Source organism: Jaculus jaculus, chromosome 7 (genome assembly GCF_020740685.1).
Source record: "Jaculus jaculus isolate mJacJac1 chromosome 7, mJacJac1.mat.Y.cur, whole genome shotgun sequence".
Classification (NCBI taxonomy): Eukaryota; Metazoa; Chordata; class Mammalia; order Rodentia; family Dipodidae; genus Jaculus; species Jaculus jaculus.
The window spans coordinates 38,004,162-38,025,342 of record NC_059108.1 but is presented as its reverse complement, the minus strand read 5'-3'; the positions used below and the strand labels follow the sequence as shown (position 1 = coordinate 38,025,342).

The following is a 21,181-nucleotide window of genomic DNA, read 5'->3' as shown; positions in this document are numbered from 1 at the left end:
AATTGTTTTGAGGCATGGTTAGTCTGGATCACTCTATCTCAGGCTGACCTAGAAGTCACTCTGAGGGCCAGGCTGGCCTTGAACTCAGGACAGTCTCCTACATCAGTCTCCTGAGTGCTGGAATTAGAGGCATGAGCCACGATACCAAGCATGTGTAAGTACTTTTTAATATAATCATGGGTTTAAAAAAATGGATCAGCGAAACAATTCTTGCATTGACTCTATAGACTTATTTTATTTTTTAAATAGATGTGATAAGGATATACTACCAAGTCTTAACCTTCCCCATATTGAAATATATATGCCACCTTAGTTTTAAAAATATTTTTATTTCTGGCAGGAGGGATGGCTTAGCAGTTAAGGTGCTTGCCTGTGAAGCCCAAGGACCCAGATTCGATGCCTCAGTAACCACGTAAACCAGATGCACAAGGAAACCCTGATGCCTCCATTCTCTCTAATAAATAAATTAAAAATTGATTTATTTTATTATTTATTTTTGAGAGAGAGAGCAAGCAAGAGTGAATGGGTGCATCATGCCCTTCAACCATTGCAAATGAACTCCAGACATGTGTGCCCCTTTGTGTGCATGTATGACATTGCACCCTTGCATCACTGTGCATCTGGCTACGTGGGACCTGGAGATTCGAACTTGCATTTTTAGGCTTCACAGGCAAGCACTTAACCACTTAAGCCATTTATTTCTCCAGCCCTAAAAATATTTTTTAAAATTTATTTGAGAGACTCTGTGTGTATGGGTGTGCTAGGGCCTCTAGCTGCTGTAAACCAACTCCAGACAAATATGCTACTTTGTGTATCTGGGGAATCAAACCCTAGCTGACAGCCTTTGCAAGCAAGTATTTTTAACTGCTGGGCCATCTCCCTAATGTGGTTTAAAAAAAGGTTGTTTTTCTTTTGTGACATGGACTTTGTAACCCATCTAGCTTCAAAAATCATGATCTTTCTGCCTCACCCTCCTGAGTACTGGGGTTACAGTTATATACCTCCACATCTGGCCCCACTGTAAAAAAATTTGTAACTACATATAGCATTCTTGTCTGCTTGAAAAAGCTCTTTCAAACTTGCTAGTATATCACTTTATATTATATGAATAAAATCAGTTGCTATAAAGGAGCACTGATTGTTACTATGACCAAATATCTGTCAAGTCGGGAAAGGGCATGTTGCAGTCACCTTCTGGATGCTATCACAAAGCACCTGAGCAAAAGCACCTCATAGGAGGAAAGAGTTCATTTTGGTTTACACACTCAAGGGGAAACTCCATGATGGCAAGAGAAAAAGTGGCATGAGCCAGAGGCTGGACATCACCTCCTAGCCAACATCAGGTAGAAATAGCAGCAAGATAGTGTGGCAAACACTGGCAAGGAGAAGCCAGCTATAACCCATAAGCCCATCTCCAATAACACACCTCCAACCAGGTTCCAAATCTCAAATTGCCATAAACTGGGGACCTAGCATTCAGAACACAAAAGTTTATAGGAGACACCTGAATCAAACCACCACAGTGTCCTCTAGCTAGGTTTTGTGGTGCTGGCCTGTAAATACTAGAGGCTGATGCAGATGGTTTGTGAGTTCAAGGCTAGCCTGCAAACTTGGGGTGGTGGCACACTCTTATAATCCCAGCGCTCCCTGGCAGGAAGGTTGGGACTCCAAAGCCATCCTCATCTACATACTGACTCTGAGGCCCAAGGTACATGAGACCCTGCCTCAAAAAAAACCAACCAGGGCCAGACAGATTGCTTAGTGTTTAAGGTGCTTGTCTGCAAAGGCTAAGGACCCAGGTTTGATTCTCCATACCCACGTAAGCCAGATGCACAAGGTGGCTTATGCGTCTGGAGTTCATTTGCAAAGGCTAGAGGCCCTGGCATGCCCATTCTCTCTCTCTCTACCCCCCACCCTCTCTTTCTCTTTCTCTCTCTCCCCCCTCTTTTTTTCTTTTCTTCCTTCCTTCTTTCTTTCTCCCTCCTTCCCTCCCTCCTTCCCTCCCCCTCCCTTCCTTCCTTCCTTCCTTCCTTCCTTCCTTCCTTCCTTCCTTCCTTCCTTCCCTTCCCTCCCTCCCTCCCTCCCTCCCTCCCTCCCTCCCTTCCTTCCTTCCTTCCTTTCTTTTTGTTTTTCTTGAGGCAGGGTCTCACTCTAGCTTAGGCTGACCAGGAATTCACTATGTAGTCTCAGGGTGGCCTTGAACTCATGAGGATCTTCTTACCTCTGTCTCCTGAGTACTGGGATTAAAGGTATGCACCATGTCTGGTTTCTCTCCCTCTTTCTGTATCTCTTAAATAAATAAAAAATAAAATAAAATATTTTTTAAAAAATTAAAAAGAAAACCAACAAACAAAACCAACCTGGGCTACATGGCAAAACCCTGTCTCAAAAATGAAAAGGAAGAAATGAGGCTCTGACTGATGTACCAGTAAGCACCAGAAATGGGGTCTCTGATGGATGTTCTAATAAGCTCTCAGCATTGCTTCCTCTGTCCCTCTGCTTTTTCTTCCCTCTCCCTCCTCCCCAGTTCAGCATCCTGGGGAGCGTGGGGGGTAAACTGACTCAGTCAGTCTGAGAATTCACCCCTTTTCCTCTAGGGGGCGCTGTAGAACTGCCTTCATGCGGCCTCCCTCCCCGCAGGTCCCTTAGACATTACCTCCAGAGCCTTCCTCCCAACCTGCTAGGATCAGACTGTGGGCAGAGCCCCCTGTTTGAACCACATCCAGCATGCCACACCCCTGACCAGCCAGAGAAAGGGGAGCTTCTTGTTGCTGCCCCTCAGACTGTACCCAGGCTGTGCTTATTGGCTGTCTCTGTGTCAGCTGTCATTGGGTATGTGTCAGCAGATTTAGGCAGGAAGGAAACAGGGTTTTTATCAAGGCTTTGTCATTGCAGATTCCCCTAAACTGGAGTTTCTCATATTTAATTTAGCAAAAAGAGAGAATGGGTGTGGTGGCCCATGCTAATCCCTCCACTTGGAAATACTGAGGCAGGAAGATCGTAAGTTTAAGGTCAGCCTGGGCAACATAGCAAGATCTCTCAAACAAATAACTTTAAAAAAAATCATGAAAAAATCCAGGCATGGTGGTGCACATCTTTAGTCCCAGCACTTGGGAGGCAGAGGTAGCAGGAGTACTCTGAGTTCGAGGCCAGCCTGGGACGATAGAGAGAGTTCCATGTCAGCCTGGATTTGAGTGAGACCCTGCCTTAAAACAAACAAAATCATGAAATAAAAGCTGTTTTGTATGATATGAATGATAAAATGTGAGCAACACGAAAGCTGCAAGAATGATGAGGATCTCTGCTCAGTGTGTCTGTCAGAGACTGGCTTTTCACCAGCCAGTCTGTAGAACTGCCTGTTCACTCACATCAGTGAGTCTGTAGAACTGTCTGTTCATACCAGTCAGTCTGTAGAACCACCTGTTCACTCACACTAGCCAGTCTATAGAACCTCCTGTTCACCAGCAAGTCTGCAGAATTGCCTATACAGCCACTGTGTAGAACCACTTGTTCACACCAGCCAGTCTGTAGAACCACCTGTTCACTCACACCACTCATACCAGCAAGTCTGTAAAACCACCTCTTCATACCAGCCAGTCTGTAGAACCTCCTGTTAATACCAACCAGTCTATAGAACTGCCTGTTCATACCAACAAGTCTGTAGAACCTCCTGATGACACCAGCCAGTCTAAAGAACTGCCTGTTCATTCACGTACACTATACCTCAGCCTGAACTCCTCACTGTATGTACACTACACCTCAGCCAGAACTCCTCACTGCACGTACACTACACCTCAGCCTGAACTCCTTACTGCACGTACACTACACCTCAGCCTGACCTCCTCACTGCACGTACATTACACCTCAGCCTGAACTCCTCACTGCACGTACACTACACCTCAGCCTGACCTCCTCACTGCATGTACAGTACACCTCAGCCAGAACTCCTCACTGCATATACACTACACCTCAGCCAGAACTCCTCACTGCACGTACATTACACCTCAGCCTGAACTCCTCACTGCATGTACACTACACCTCAGCCGGAACTCCTCACTGCACATATACTACACCTCAGCCTGAACTCTTCACTGCACATATACTACACTTCAGCCAGAACTCCTCACTGCAAGTACACTACACCTCATCCAGAACTCCTCACTGCACATACACCACACCTCAGCCAGAACTCCTCACTGCACATATAATACACCTCAGCCTGAACTCCTCACTGCACGTACACTACACCTCAGCCTGACCTCCTCACTGCACGTACATTACACCTCAGCCTGAACTCCTCACTGCACGTACAGTACACCCCAGCCTAAGCACCTCACTGCACGTACACTATACCTCAGCCTGACCTCCTCACTGCATGTACATGACACCTCAGCCAGAACTCCTCACTGCACGTACACCACTACTCAGCCTGAACTCCTCACTGCACGTACACCACTACTCAGCCTGAACTCCTCACTGCACGTACACTACACCTCAGCCTGAACTCCTCACTGCATGTACAGTACACCTCAGCCTGAACTCCTCACTGCATATACATTACACCTCAGCCTGAACTCCTCACTGCACATATACTACACCTCAGCCTGAACTCCTCACTGCACATACATTACACCACAGCCTGAACTCCTCACTGCACGTACACTACACCTCAGCCTGACCTCCTCACTGCACGTACACTACACCTCAGCCTGAACTCCTCACTGCACATACATTACACCACAGCCTGAACTCCTCACTGCACGTACACTACACCTCAGCCTGACCTCCTCACTGCACGTACACTACACCTCAGCCTGAACTCCTCACTGCACGTACACTACACCTCAGCCTGAACTCCTCACTGCATGTACAGTACACCTCAGCCTGAACTCCTCACTGCACGTACATTACACCTCAGCCTGAACTCCTCACTGCATGTACAGTACACCTCAGCCAGAACTCCTCACTGCATATACACTACACCTCAGCCAGAACTCCTCACTACACGTACATTACACCTCAGCCTGAACTCCTCACTGCACATACACTACACCTCAGCCAGAACTCCTCACTGCACATACACTACACCTCAGCCAGAACTCCTCACTGCACATACACTACACCTCAGCCAGAACTCCTCACTGCACATATATTACACCTCAGCCTGAACTCCTCACTGCAAGTACACTACACCTCATCTAGAACTCCTCACTGCATGTACACTACACCTCAGCCAGAACTCCTCACTGCACATACATTACACCTCAGCCTGAACTCCTCACTGCACGTATATTACACCTCAGCCTGAACTCCTCACTGCACGTACAGTACACCCCAGCCTGAACTCCTCACTGCACGTACACTACACCTCAGCCTGAACGTAGTGTATGTGCAGTGAGGAGTTCAGGTTCTGTCTGAGGTGTAATGTTCGTGCAGTGAGGAGTTCTGGCTGAGGTGTAGTGTATGTGCAGTGAGGTGCTTAGGCTGGGGTGTACTGTACGTGCAGTGAGGAGTTCAGGCTGAGGTGTAACGTGTGTGCAGTGAGGAGTTCAGGCTGAGGTGTCATGTTCAGGCAGTGCTGTTCACATCTTCCGTGGTTAGCGAGTTTGACACTGGCAGGCAGCCATGTGGCTCATACCCTTTTCAAGCTCTAGGGGATTTCTGTCCCCTCACAAATTTCCTCCAGTTGCTAACATCAACCCCCGTCTCGTATCCCAGAGGGACCCCTTTTACTGATCTTTTCACCATAGGTGAGCTCGGCCTGTTCTGAAACCTAAGAGAAATGGATGTACAGTTTGTACTGTTTTGGTATGCCTGGACCTTTTTTAGAACTTATTTTTAACTTAGTATCAATGCACAAGATTTTGCAAAAATTTTACACAGAGGTCCCACATAGCCAGCATTCAGCTTCTCCCAGGGGTGACATCTTACATAACTATAGGAAATTGTTAATACCAGAAAATTATTAGGGCATAGGACAGCTGACTAGACAGTATCTATCTGGCTTTTTTTGCTTAGCATATTGATTCTGAAGATTGATGAAACCTTTGTTTTGGCGGGGGAGGTGGTCACAATCCATTGTATCAGTTACCAGGCTTGCTAATTTGTTAATGATTAAAATGATTTATTTGTTAATGGGAAGAGGACAACTATTTTGTACTCATGAACTTTCCTTCCCGTAAAAGAATATCGTATCCAGCATGGTAAGTGGCCACCCACTCACTGGGCATGAGAAAACAGGCATTCAGAGCCCAGGCTTTCCTCCTTCTCCATGCTCTGCCCTGCTTTGGGAAGGAGTTTCCTGTGGACAACTCTCACTTGTCTGTGATTCTGCAAGGACAGCAGAATTGAAACTGTGGAACACCCAGAGTCCCTAAGCATGTGATGCCTTGGGTTTTGAACCTGGAAACGAGGTACTGTGGAGGGTGAAGGACTGCCACCAGGGTTGGGAGATGAGCTCATAGATGAAAGCAGCTTGTTTCCTAATCCCCAGTCCTCAAATGTCATTGACTTCCCCAATGTGACGGCAGCTGATTTATATAAGAGGAAGGGAGAAGAGTGGCCAGGAAAGGGCAATGCTGAGCTGTGACGCTTGGTCCGATCCCAGACTCACCAATGAGGAAGCGAGGAGTGGCGTGTGGCGGGGAGCATTATGCAGCAAGGAAGCTCAATGGTGGGAAATGAGTATCCCACTGCTTCCAGAGACAGCCAGCTGCTTTCCCCTATCATAGTCACGTTTGCTTAGCCTCGTCTCTTCACTCTACTATAGACATATTTGTTGTGGCACTGAAGAAATGTCACATATTAGAACCTCAACGTAGGACATTGGGGAGGGGCAGTTGAGGATAAACCATTTCTTGCTGAAGAAAGACACCCCAGAGGTGGAGGTGGGGGGAGGATAATGAATCAATTGTCTACTCGAATGCATATGCGTTCGTAAATGCCAAAAATTTCTTAGAAAATTTTGGTTCTTTCAGTTTTGTGTGTACAATGATATCTTCATTGGTTTCTTTTCTTTTTTTTTTAATTTTTTTTTAAATTTATTTTATTTGAGAGTGACAGACACAGAGAAAAGGACAGATAGAGGCAGAGAGAGAGAGGGCGCGCCAGGGCTTCCAGCCTCTGCAAACGAACTCCAGACGCATGCGCCCCCTTGTGCATCTGGCTAACGTGGGACCTGGGGAACCGAGCCTCGAACCGGGGTCTTTAGGCTTCACAGGCAAGCGCTTAACCGCTAAACCATCTCTCCAGCCCCTTAATTGGTTTCTTACATGTCAGCCAGACTGTTCTCCTATGTGAGACAATGGGAAACCTCTTGGGTTATCACATAGGCTTGGATTGGGACATGCATGTGGTCTCAGTTGGGCATAAACCCAACAAAATGAATGTGCTTTTATTAATAGAGGAGATGGCTTGAGTTGAGGTTGGAAAATGGTGGGGCTTTGTTTTTCCATCGTGCGGTGGTGTCTGTGCGGTGGTGTCTGTGCGGTGGTGTCTGTGGTCTCCGGAGACTGCGTTTCCTCTCCCATTGTCAGTGGGAAGCGGACATTCTGCAGTTGGCAGCTGAGCCAAGCACGAGGGACTTGGGCTGCGGGTGTTCCAGCTGATTGGGAAATGGGAAGCATGGGTCTAGAGGAAGATGCCAAGGGAAAGGAGAAGCAGTAGACAAGAACTCACAAGTCCAAAGCCCCAGCAACCTAGAAGCTCCTAGACTTTCTGTACTTTAGTTTCCTCATCTCAAAAACTGGGGTACAGCTGGGCGTGGTGGCGCATGCCTTTAATCCCAGCACTCGGGAGGCAGAGGTAGGAGGATTGCCATGAGTTTGAGGCCACGCTGAGACTACAAAGTGAATTCCAGGTCAGCCTGGGCTAGAGTGAGACCCTACCTCAAAAACCAAACAGAAAAAAAAAAACAAAAAAAAACTTGGGTACATAATACCTTTCCTATCTTCTTCCTGGGGTTGTTTTAGGGTCCAAATGAGATACAGCTCAAGAGATAGCTTTGCAGCCTATGAAGCAGCCTGCTAGCTCATTGGCACCAACACCATGGATGTATAAAAACAAAGGGCTGGGGAGACGGCTCTGTGGATAAAGGTGCTTGCTTGCAAAACCTGCAAAGCCCCGGTTCAGTTCCCCAGATCTCACGTAAATCCAGATGCACAAAATAGCCCATGTGTCAGGAGTTTACTTGTGGCAGCAAGAGGCCCTTGCACATCCATTCTCTCTCTCTCTCTCATGGGTGTGTACAAATAAATAAAACATATTTTAATAAAGAAATACACGGAGCTGAAAGCAGAGGAGATGGGTCGGTCAGCACGGTGCTTGCCGCATAAGCATGAAGACCTAAGTTGGATCCCCAGCACCCATGTTAAAGCCATGCGTGTAAGTTCTGTGCTGGGTGGGTGGAGACAAGGACTCCCTGGGCATTGCTGGTCATCTAGTCTACTCAGACTAGTGACTTCTAGGTCCAACAAGAAGCCCTGTCTCAAAAAATACAGTAGAGAGTGATTGAGGAAGACACCTGATACTGACCTCCGGTCTCCACACCCTTACCTCACACGGACATGTGCACCCTCATATACATGTGTGCCTGTACACATACAAATATGCATACATAACACGGATAACACACACACATACAATAAATCAACAAATAAATCTTCCTGCTGATTTTGGTTGAAGCCTTATCATTATCTCTAGAGTACTTGGTGGTAGATTTCAATTGCATTATGCCGAAAGGTTTCTCTTCTTATTTATTTGCAAGGGGGAGAGAGGAGACAGAGAGAGAGAGAATATGGGTGTGTCAAGGCCTTCAGCCACTGCAAACTCCAGATGCATGCATCTGGCTTTATGCGGGTACTGGGGAATTGAACCCTGATTGTTAGGCTTTGCAGGCAAACGCCTTAACTGCTGACCCATCTCTTCAGCCCTAAAGGTTTCTTTGAAAGCTGGTTTTTGCAATTGAGTGATCCTTCAAAGGACAATGTCATGCCTGAAGGTGGAGTTTCTGGAGTCACAGCTTGTTTTACCTCAGGTATTTCTTTCTTTTTTCTCTCGTTTTTTTGGTTTTCCAAGATAGGATCTTTCTTTAGCCCAGCTGACCTGGAATTCACTATATAGTCTCAGGGTGGTCTTGAACTCACAGCAATCCTTCTGAGTGCTGGGATTAATTAAAGGCATGCACCACCAGGCTAGGAGGTGTTTTTTCTTTTCTTTTCTTTTTGGTTTTTCGAGGTAGGGTCTCACTCTAGCTCAGGCTGACCTGGAATTCACTATGTAGTCTCAGGGTGGTCTTGAACTCATGGCAGTCCTCCTACCTCTGCTTCCCAAGTGCTGGGATTAAAGGAGTACACCACCATGCCCTCCTCTGTTTTTCTTCTTTTTGATACATTTTTTTTTTTATCTAAAAGAGAGAGAGAGAAACAGAATATGGGTATGCCAGGGCATTCAACTGCTGTGAATGAACTCCAGACACATGCACCGCCTTGTGCATCTGGCTTTTTATGTGGGTCCTGGGGAATTGAACTTGGGTCCTTTGGCTTTGAAGGCAAGTGTCTTAACCATTAAGCCATCTCTCTAGCCCCTCTTTTTTTTGTTTTTTTGTTTTTAATTTTTTTAAAATTATTTATTTATTTATTTGAGAGTGACAGACACAGAGAGAAAGACAGATAGAGGGAGAGAGAAGGAATGGGCGTGCCAGGGCTTCCAGCCTCTGCAAACGAACTCCAGATGTATGCACCCCCTTGTGCATCTGGCTAACGTGGGACCTGGGGAACCGAGCCTCGAACCGGGGTCCTTAGGCTTCACAGGCAAGCGCTTAACCGCTAAGCCATCTCTCCAGCCCTGTTTTTGTTTTTTGAGGTAGGATCTCACTCTAGCCCAGGCTGACCTGGAATTCACTATGTAGTCTCAGGGTGGCCTCGAACTCATGGCGAGCCTCCTACCTCTGCCTCCCAAGTGGTGGGGCTAAAGGTGTGCGCCACCATGCCTGGCTAGCCCCTCTTTTCTTACTAAATGTATTTATGTACTTATTTTCATGTGTTCATGTGCATGCGTGCACGTGTGTGTGTTGTTGCTGCTGCAATCGAACGCCTTTCTGGCTTTATGTGGGTGGCTGGGGAAATGAACCCTAGACCGCAGATTTTGCAGTTAAGCACCCTTTACCACTAAGCCATCTCCCCAGGCCCTTGTTTCATATCCACTGTTTCTAAGTGAGAGTTCCGGTGGGCTACAAGCCATGGCTGCTCTCTGCTGGGACAGTACAGATGGCTGCTTTCCCTTAGGGCAAAATCTGTTAGCCCCCTGGGGACTGAGGACTGTGAGGAAGAGTATAAAGGGAAGAACGAGCCCCTGGAAGTGGGTGGTGTTCGTGGGCTCCCATCCACAGAGCAGCGCTCCCTCCCTTCCTTGTGCCCCCCACACATAGTGATTTCCGGCCCAGAGCCCCAGCCACTGATTCTTCGTTATGAGCTGTTCGGGTTCTAATATATTTATAAATTTTATTTATTTATACAGTGTGTGTATACGTGTGGGTGTGTATCAGGCTCTCTTGCTCCTACAAACTATAGACATATGCACCCAGCTTTATGTGGGCACTGAGGAATTGAACCCAGCCTACAGACTTTGCAAGCAAGCACCTTTAATCACTGTATTATCTCCATAGTTCCAGGGTCTTCATGTTTTAAGACATGGGTATTTTTTTTTAATTTGAGAGAGAGAGAGATAATTGGCACCACCACACCCATTATTTTTTTTTAAAAAGATTCTTATGTAGCCCAGGCTGGCCTCAACCTCATTGTGTACCAGAGGATGACCTTGAACTCCTGATCTTCCTGCTTCTGCCGCCCAAATGCTGGGATTATAGTCATGGGTCATCATGGCCCTCCCCACTTGCTTTAAGTATCTTAAAAGAAAAACCTTTGCTTCTCGCCCTGCCCCTTGTTTCTTCTTTTCTTCTTCCCACTCCACCTTCCCTTTCTCCCACTGGGTTTTGTCCATACAGCCACCCAGCAGTGAATACTGTAAGAGCTTTTTCCTTGCACGTTTTATTGCCTGTGAGTTGACAGAGAATAAGAAATAGCTGGCTGCCTAGTGTGGTGGTGCGCACCTTTAATCCCAACACTCGGAAGGCAGAGGTAGGAGGATCGCCATGAGTTCAAGGCCACCCTGAGACTAAATAGTGAATTCCAGGTCAGCCTGGCCTAGAGTGAGACCCTACCTCAAAAAAAAAAAAAAAAGAAGAAGAAGAAGAAAAGAAATAGCTGGCTGGAGAGATGGCTTAGCAGTAAGGCATTTGCCTGCAAAGCCAAAGGATCCCAGTTCAACTCTCTAGGACACACATAAGCCAGATGCACAAGGGATGCTCACATCTGGAGTTTACTTACAGTAGCTGGAGGCCCTGGCATGCCCATTCTCTCTCTCTCTCTCTCTCGTTCCCTCTTCCTCTCTTTCTCAAATAAATAAATAAAATTTAAAAAAATAGCTTGGCCTGGGAGAGGAGGGACGTGGAAGCAGTGTTTATATGGGCCTGTGGTGGCACGGGGAGTGGCTTGAAAGGGTGGTAGTTGACCCTGGAGAGGAGTCATTGACCAATCACTGACCAGTCTGTCCAGAGAAGCAGCCAGAGCTGGATTCTGCACATGAACGGGAGAGCGCCGGGAGGGGCTTACAGGGCAGCCGCGGATTCTCAGTGGAGGAAGTGGCCTCTTCAAAGGCATGGGATCTGAGGGCAAGAGGACAGTATGTGGGGAGGAGGGAGGAAGATGGGGGTGCAGGGGATGAGCTTGGGGGGTTGGCTGAGGGTCTTTAGGATATGGATGTGGTCCTTGGCCCTGGGACATGGGAGGAGGCCTTTGAACAGGCAACAGTGGGTTTTGTGAGGCCCCAGCAGCAGTGAGCGGCCCTGGGGACGGAGTGAAGTGGGCAGGGGTGTCGGTGAAGGCGCCCACACAGGGGCCATAGAGCATGCGCAGAGGGTGAGGTTGCAGGGAGTCTGCGGCAGGTGGAGGAGGTAGAAGACGTAGGAAGGGGAGGGGAGTGAATGTGGGAGCCTGGGAAGGAGCTGCTTGCGATCTTGCTTGAGATGGAACAGAAAAGAAACACACAGGGAATTGTTAGAATGTCCTTTTTCTTTTTTTTTCTCCTTCATCTGGTATTTTTTTAAAAATTACTTTCTTGAAGCCCACCTTCCTCAGAGAGGTTCCCTTAGTCACTCAGGACACCCAAGCCTTTCTGTTAATGTTCAGTCTTTCCTGTGGAGCTGGTCATGTCAGGCACTAGCCTGGGACCCTGGCATCCAGTGGTGAAAAGCAGACAGACACATCTGCGGTGCCTGAAGAGTGACAGGCAGAGCATGCAGCCGGCCAGGGAGGGCGGGCCAGTAGCAGGAGATGAGGTGTGACTGGATGGAAGCAACCATGTCAGGAGGCCTGACATGACATGGTCAGGGTTTGGACTCTTACCCGGGGAGCAGTGGACACAAGCCACCATGGCTTCAGGTGACAGAGAGCAGAAAGATAGGATCTAAGGATACTAGAGGCTTGAGCCACTGGGGTGACAGTGATGTCAAGTACTGAGGGGTTACTAGGTAGTTTTTAAGTGTATGGCATAAATTAAGTGCATGTTTTTCTACCTGCTCCACAGTTGCTAAATTCAGAAATATGCAAGATATCATATCTTACTCAACTATGTGTACGCCATACAGTGTAGTATGGTTAGTAAGTAGGGATCCAGGTCAGATGACATAAACCATATTAATGTGTGTACTTGTGCTCCTGATTTGAGATTTCATCTTGAGACAGGCTCTCATTATGTAGCCAAGGTGGCGCCAACTTACTGTTTAGCCCAAGCTGACATCAAACTCACAATCTTCCTGCCTCAGCCTCACCATACTGGGAGTACTGGTATGTACCACCATGCCAGGTCCCTGGACCATTAAAAAAATGTATTTGGGGCACCGGGTGTGGTGTCGCATGCCTTTAATCCCAGCACTCGGGAGGCAGAGGTAGGAGGATTACCTTGAGTTCAAGGCCACCCTGAGACTACAGAGTTAATTCCAGGTCAGCCTGGAACAGAGTAAGACCCTACCTCGAAAAACCAAAAAAAAAAAAAAAAAGTTATCAAAAAAATGTATTTGGGGGGCAGAAGAGTTTTAACTGTCTTAAGTTTGTCTTTTTCTTGTTTTTATTTTCAGTATTTATTTGAGGGGGTGGGCAAAGAAAGAGAAAAACAATGGATGTGCCAAGGACTCTAGCCACTGCAAATGAACTCCAGACTCATGTGCCACCTTGTGCATTTGGCTTTATGTGGGTATTGGGGAATTGAACCTGGGTCCTTAAGCTTTGCAGACAAGTGCCTTAACTGCTAAACCATCTCTCCAGCCTTGTCTTAAGTTTTTCTAATGAGATGAGCAAAAGAATTAAAAGGGAGAAATAGAGGTTGAGACAAGAAATACAAGTTCCAGGCTGGAGAGATGACTTAGCAATTCAGCACTTGCCTGCAAAGCCTAAGAACCCAGTTTCAATTCCCTAGTACCCACATAAACCAGATGCACAAGGCGGTACATACAATTGGAGTTCATTTGCAGTGGCTAAGAGGCCCTGACATGCCCATTCTCTCTCTCTTAAAAAATAAAAGCCGGGCATGGTAGTGCACACCTTTAATCCCAGCACTCAGGCGGCAGAGGTAGGAGGATTGGTGTAAACTCAAGGCCACCCTGACACTATAAAGTGAATTCCAGGTCAGCCTGAGCTAGAGTGAAATCCTACCTCAATAAATAAATTAATTAATTTTTAAAAATGCATGTTCCAGGGCTGAGGAGATGGCTCTGGGTATTTGTATGTGCATCAGGCTCTCTGGTCACTACAAACCAACTGTAGACATATGCACCCAGTTTTATGAGGGTGCTGAGGAATTGCACTTGCCATGCAAATATGAGGTCTGAGAGGGCCTGAGTTTGGTTCCCCCGCACCCACATAAAAAGCTGGGCATGGCTATACACATCTGTAACCCAGACCCACAGGGACCAGAGACTGGAGAATTGCTAGGGCTTGCTGGCTGAAAACAGTCTAGAAAGCATGCAGATGAGCACAGAGAACACAGTGGTCTCCTCTGACCTCTGCACACTTATGCATGGGGTATAAGCATCTGCATGCACCTAACACACTCCACAGTGCACGCGCGAACACACACACACACACACACACCAAGAATAAAAGAAGAAGAGCTCCTAGGAAAACTTGTCCCTTCCCCTGACAGTGTCCCTTTCATGAGGGCACAGGAGGACAGCAACATGACTGTGGTTCGAGTGTCCTGGGGGACAAGGAAAAACAGCTGAAATGGGTGTTCCATGAGCTCCTGTGGGCCCTGCCTGCCCAGGGTTTGGAGAAGTCACTCATGCACTTCACTCTGGTCCCCTGGAGGAGAGTGGGTGAGTCATCCTTTGGATTAAGGTGACCCGTCAGCCAGGCCTGGGCTGTCTCAGAAGGAGACCTGGTGGAGCCGACTCAGATGACTCAAAGTTTCCGTTTCATGGCAGCAATGACCTGGAATTCCTCGGACCATTTGTCTTCTCAGAGGCCCCATGCTTCTGAGCTTACCAGGCAACCTTGTAGCCCCATTTGCAAGTGGTATGCACATGTGGCTTACTTCCCACCAATGCTTGTGACACTGAGGCTTTCAAGGAAGAATTTACTGATTGATTTATTTATCATTGAATCAACTACAAATTTATTTGAAACATTTTTTAAATTTGCACTGTTTTCAAGGTAATCATTTATATTTTAACTTACAAAGTATTTCTGTTGTTGCAAAAACACTCATTACGAATACAATTCATGGGCTGGAGAGATGGCTTAGCGGTTCAGTGCTTGCCTGTGAAGCCTAAGGACCCCGGTTCGAGGCTCGATTCCCTAGGACCCGCGTTAGCCAGACGCACAAGGGGGCACACGTGTCTGGAGTTCATTTGCAGCGGCTGGAGGCCATGCTGTGCCCATTCTCTCTCTCTCTTTCTCTGCCTTTCTCTCTGTGTCTGTCATTCTCAAATAAACAAGTAAAAATAAACAAAAAAATTTAAAAAAGAATACAATTCATTTCATTGATTTCTGTTTATTGGGGTGTTGCCATTGTTTGAGATATTGTCTTATTATAGTCTAGACTGGCTTTGAACTTCTGAACCCTCTGCATCGAACCTACCAAGTGCTGGGATTACAGGCATGAACCACCATACTCAGCTATCATAAACTTTTTTTAAGGTTTCTTATTTATTTATTTATTTATTTATTTATTTATTTATTTATTTATTTATGAGAGTGACAGGACAGGGACAGAGAGAAAGAGGCAGAGAGAGAATAGATACACCAGGGTCTCCTACCACTGCAAATAAACTCCAGATACTTGGCAGTAGCCTGTGGCTTTATGTGGGTCCTGGGGAATTGAACCCAGGTCGTTAGACTTTGCAAACAAGTGCCTTAACTCTGAGCCATCTCTCCAGCCCCATAGACTGTTTTTGAAAGTCTATTAACTATGGCTATAGTGATGATTTCTCATTGGCACACACCACCACCTTGAAAGCGAGCAGGGCAGTAGCCCCATTTCACAGATGAGGATTTGAGAGAGTGGAGTCAGGAGTGACTGCCCCATCACATAACAAGGGGGAGATTTGGGACATGAATGTCTGCTACTCAGCTCTAAGCCTGTGCTTTCTCTTCTGTATTTGATGAGTGAGTTTCCATAGCAAAGGGCAGGTTCACCACTCTGAGCACCATTGGGTGACAGGCACTGGGCGTGCCAGTTATAGAACTTATCCTATTGAGTCTTTAAGGCAGAAGGGAATCAGCCCCACCCATCTGCCCATGAGAAAAATGTGCTCTGGGAAGGTTAAGTACCATGGGACTGAGTGACTCTTAAAATATATACATACATACATATATGTATGTGTATGTATGTGTATATATATATATAAGAGAAAGAGGCAGGTAGATAGAGAATGGGTACACCAGGGCCTCTTGCCACTGTAAAAAAAACTCCAGACACATGCACCATCTTGTGTATCTGGCTTTATGTGGGTACTGAGGAATTGAACCTGGGTCCTTTGGCTTTGCCAGCAAGTGCCTTAACCACTAAGCCATCTCTCCAGCCCACTGAGTGACTGTTAACCAGAAGCTTGTCTGTGAAAGATCACACTGTAGACTAGAGTACAATTGGTCAATAACAGCAGTAACATGTTTACAAATGGACTCTATTGTTTCCTTCCAGACTCTCAAGCAAAGGCTGAAAGTAGACAGTTTTCCTGAAATTAAAAAAAAAAAAAATTGCTTAGCATGGTGGCGCACGCTTTTAATCCCAGCACTCGGGAGGTAGAGGTAGGAGGATTGTTGTGAGTTCGAGGCCGTCCTGAGTCTTGATAGTGAATTCCAGGTCAGCCTGGGCTAGAGTGAGACCCTACTTCAAAAAATTTTTGTGTGTGTATTTTTTTTTCAAGATAGGATTTCACTGTAGCCCAGGCTGACCTGGAATTCACTATTTAGTCTCAGGGTGGCCTCTAACTCACAGCGATCCACTTACCTCTACCTCCAGAGTGCTGGGATTAAAGGCATGTGCCACCATGCCCGGTTTTTTCCCTTTTCTTTTGTATTTTTTTTTTTTTTTTGAGAGAGAAAAAAATGTGTAAGAGAGCATAAGAATTGGCATGCCAAGGCCTCTGACCATTGAAATCAAACTCCAGACAGGCATGCCATCTTGTGCACATTGCAGCCTTGTGTATTTGTATTACCTTGTGTGTCTGGCCTACGTGGGATCAGGAGAGTCTAACATGAGCCCTTAGTAATCACTAAGTCATTTCTTCAGCTCCTCAAATTTGTTCAACAAAATAAATTTGTAAGATCTCAATAGTTGCCTCTTAGAAGAGAATGAGATGGAAAGACTGAAATATCTCTTGGCACCATCATTATTTATTGCTACTTATAAGAATTTAGAGTGGGACATGAATATATTTACACATACACATGCAAAACAATCCTGTAATATTTTTTACTAATTTTTTGAGATAAGGTCTTACTGTGTAGCACAAACCATTCTCAAACTCATGGCAGTCCTCCTGCCTCAGTCTCCCAAGTCAGGAGCTTGCAGGCATGTGCCACTATGAGTGGCTTAATATTTTTTTTTAATTTATTTATTTTGAGAGTGACAGACACAGAGAGAAAGACAGATAGAGGGAGAGAGAGAGAATGGGCGCACCAGGGCCTCCAGCCTCTGCAAACGAACTCCAGACGCGTGCGCGCCCTTGTGCATCTGGCTAACGTGGGACCTGGTGAACCGAGCCTCGAACCGGGGTCCTTAGGCTTCACAGGCAAGCACTTAGCCGCTAAGCCATCTCTCCAGCCCTTAATATTTTAAAAGTATATCCTGGGCTGGAGATATTGCTTATTGGCCAACAGCCCTTGTTTGCAAAGCCTGATGGCCTAGATTCGATTCCCCAGAACCCACATAAAGCTAGATGCACAAAGTAGTCGAGGCATCTGGAGTTTGTTTGCAGCAGCAGGAGGCCCTACTTTACCCATCTTCATTCATTTCCTCTCTCAGCTAAAGATAATTAAAATATATTCTAACACATATGTTTTCACATAAATTTTATTATGTTGTACTAACACTCAATTTTCTTGTTATACCTAATGATATGCTCATTCTATCTGCCCAGATGGCACAGAATGAATGCATTCATTTTAACTGCTGTGGGACATGTATTCCAATGTGAATATGCCACATTTTTAAGATATTTCCTCTGTTGATGGCTATTTTAATCATTTCCAAAATTCTACTGTCCCAATTTTTTAAAATAAAGAACATGCATAAAAGATCTTTTTTAAAAAATTATTTATTTATGTATGCATGTACCTCTGTGTATGAGAGAGGTCTTCTACTGCAGATGAACCAGAGGCATGCACTGTTTAGCATCCAGCTTTACATGGATGCTAGGGACTTAAACCTATGCGGGAAGTCTTTGTAAGCAAGTCCCCAGCCCTATGACGTGACTTCTGATGCAAACATGCAAGTATTTTTCTAGGATAGGCAGTTGAAAATGGACTTTATGGGTCATAGGGTAATGCATACCCAAAGTCTCCAAAGTATGCGAATTTCATCCTCACAAGTTTGATGGCTTGATCTCCCCACATCTTCATCTAGACTTCATAACAGCTGTTGTTTTAAGTCAGATACACCTGAATTAATAATACTGTTTTAGGGCTGGAGAGATAGCTCAGCAGTTAAGGCGCTTGCCTATAAAGCCAAAGGACCCAGGTTCAGTTCCCCAGGACTGACATAAGCCAGAGGTACAGGTAATACATGTGTCTAGAGTTCATTTGCAGCAGTTAGATGCCCTAGCACATCCATTCTCTCTCTCTCTCAAATAAATTTAATAAAATATAATTTAAAATAATAATATTATGCACTTAAAATTCATTTGGAGGATAGACAGAGTACATATGCTATGCCATAAAAAGGTGGAGGAGGCGAACACGGGAATTTCTGGAGGCGTCTATTAATTTTAGTGTAGCAATGATTTCATCAGTCTATACATATGTCTAAATTTACCAAATTTTATATATTAAAAATGTGAAGTTTATTGTGTATAAATTATACTTAATTTTTGCTGTCCTAAAAATAAGTGAACATTGCAAATCTGAAGAAAGAAAAAGAAAAGTTAGAATAGGAAGCCAGGCATGGTGGTATATGCCTAGAATTCCAGCACTTGGGAAGTGGAGTGGGAGTTCAAGGTCAGCCTCAATTATATAGCAGCTTTGAGGCCAGCCTGGGCTATATGATACCCTGTCTCAAAAACCCACAAATGGGCTGGAGAAATGGATCAGTAGTTTAGGCACTTGCCTTCAATGTCTAAGGACCCGAGTTTGATTCCTCGGTACTCATGTAAAGCCAGGTGCACAAGGTGGCATATGCATCTGGAGTTCATTTGTGGCAGCCAGAGGCCCTGGCATACCCATTCTCTGTCTCTCTGTGCTAGGTATGGTAGTGTACACCTTTAATTCTAGCACTTGGGGGGGGGCAGAAGTAGGAGGATTGCTGTAAATTTGACGCCAGCCTTGGACTATGGAGTGACTTCCAGGTCAGCCTGGGCTCAAGAAAAACCCTACCTCAAAACAAACAAACAAAAATCCCACAGAGGAGATGGCCAATCAGTAAAGTACTTGCCATGCAAACATGAAGACTTGACTTTGAGTCCCCAGAACCCATGTAAAAGCTAGACATGGTGGTGTGCATCTGTAATTCCAGCACTGGAAAGGCAGTCACAACAGGATCCCTGGGTTTGGCTGGTAGCTTGTCTAAATGAATCAGTGAGCTCCAGGTCCACACAGACACACTATCTCAAAAACAGATGCAGAAGGCTGGGCATGGTGGTGCACACCTTTAAACCAAGCATGCGGGATGCAGAGGTAGGAGGATCGCTATGAGTTCAAGGCCACCCTGAGACTATATTGTGAATACCAGGTTAGCCTGGGCTAGAAACCCTACCTTGAAACACACACACACACACACGATGTAGAGTGATTAACGAAGATACCCAGTGTCAGTCTTCTTGGCCACCATGTGTACCTGCAAATGCACATGCACATTATGTGCATGTATGCAGTGTACATACAGACACGCATGCACATCACACACACTTGGGCAAAAGAAGAAAAATGAATTTTGAATGGAAACTTTCTAATGTGTGAATCAAAGATTTTAGGATTCATAACAAATGCAGATGATAATCTCTTTAACCCTGGGGTATACTATTTACCTACTAATAGTAATATTCCATTTATTTATTGGTTTGTGTTTTGAAACAGGATCTGCCTATATAGTCCAGGCTGGCCTCAAACTCACCATTCTTGTGCCTCAACCACCTTATGCTGGGGTCACAGGCAGAAGAGTATTCCACTCGTGACCTTTGAACCAAATTGGGTTTTATGTTTTCGTTTCATGCTCCTTTTGCTGAGGCCTGTATTCTCCAGAGGGGCAATCCCAGTGGACCACTGGTTGACATGATGACGTGGCTCTACTTTCCGGCTGTATCAATCAAATGACGCAAGATGCTTTCTTTTAGATGACAGCCACGCTGAGGAACTTGGTGGATTCCCCGGTAGCAAGAAGTAAGGTGCTGTGCCTCAGCGCCGTCCCCGACCTGTGCACAGCTCTGGATCAGTGCATGGATGACAAGGATGTCTGTACCAACATTGCTAGGATTTTCAGGTAGGTAGACTAAGAAAGCAAAGTAGCCTTACAACAGCCCTACATGTGGAGATTTGGGGATCATTTATAATATTTGTATGTGACTAGTAAGGAGTTATTTTTATTTATTTTGTTTATTTATTTGAGAGAGACAGAGAGAGAAAGAGGCAGAGAGAGAAAGAGAGAGAACAGGTGCACCAGGGCCTCCAGCCACTGCAAATGAACTCCAGATGCATGTGCCTCCTTGTGCATCTGGCTAACGTGTCCTGGGGAATCGATCCTCGAACCAGGGTCCTTAGGCTTCACAGGCAAGCGCTTAAGTGCTAAGCCATCTCTCCAGCCCAGGAATTCTTTTTGAAAATTTGTTTTACTAGACAAATTTTACATATGTATATATTGGATTTTGATCACACTCACCTCCTATTTATTACCTTCTCCTGTCCCCTCCTCTTCTACTGAGCCACTTTTTCTTCCCAATTAGTCCCTCTTCTACTTTGATGTCTTTTTGTGTAGGTGGGTGACCCTCTGAGTTTAACTGGGGTTGCCTGCATGGGGCCAGGGGTGACTGACCAGGCCACTTACTAGGTGTTGCGTCACTGAAGAAAAGGTCTCTCCCTCCCTCGGCAGCCATTAACTGCCATTAGTTCTTCATGAGCCCTCGTTGTCCCTGACAGAATGCTGATGGGCCTAATCTTGGGCAGCTGCTTGAGGTAATGAATGAAACTTCCAGGAGACAGCATTCCCCAACACTCCTCCCCAGGTTCTGGGGAATTGAACCTGGGTCCTTTGGCTTCATAGGCAAACACCCTAACCACTAAACCATCTCTCCAGTCCCCCAAATGTTTTTTTTTTTTTTTTTTTTTTTTTTTTTTTGGTGTTTCAAGGTAGGGTCTTACTCTAGCCCAGGCTGACCTGGAATTCACTATGTAGTCTCAGGTGGCCTCGAACTCACAGT

General features: G+C 45.8%; 1 protein-coding gene across 1 annotated transcript in view; it reads left to right on the top strand.

The window, feature by feature from the left end:
- Armc2 (armadillo repeat containing 2) overlaps nucleotides 1–21,181 on the top strand; it is a 144,783-nt gene that overhangs the window by 78,314 nt on the left and 45,288 nt on the right. Inside the window, exon 10 of the mRNA XM_045154897.1 lies at nucleotides 20,102–20,247. Coding sequence (XP_045010832.1) covers nucleotides 20,102–20,247 — 146 coding nt within the window. The remainder of the gene's footprint in view (nucleotides 1–20,101; nucleotides 20,248–21,181) is intronic.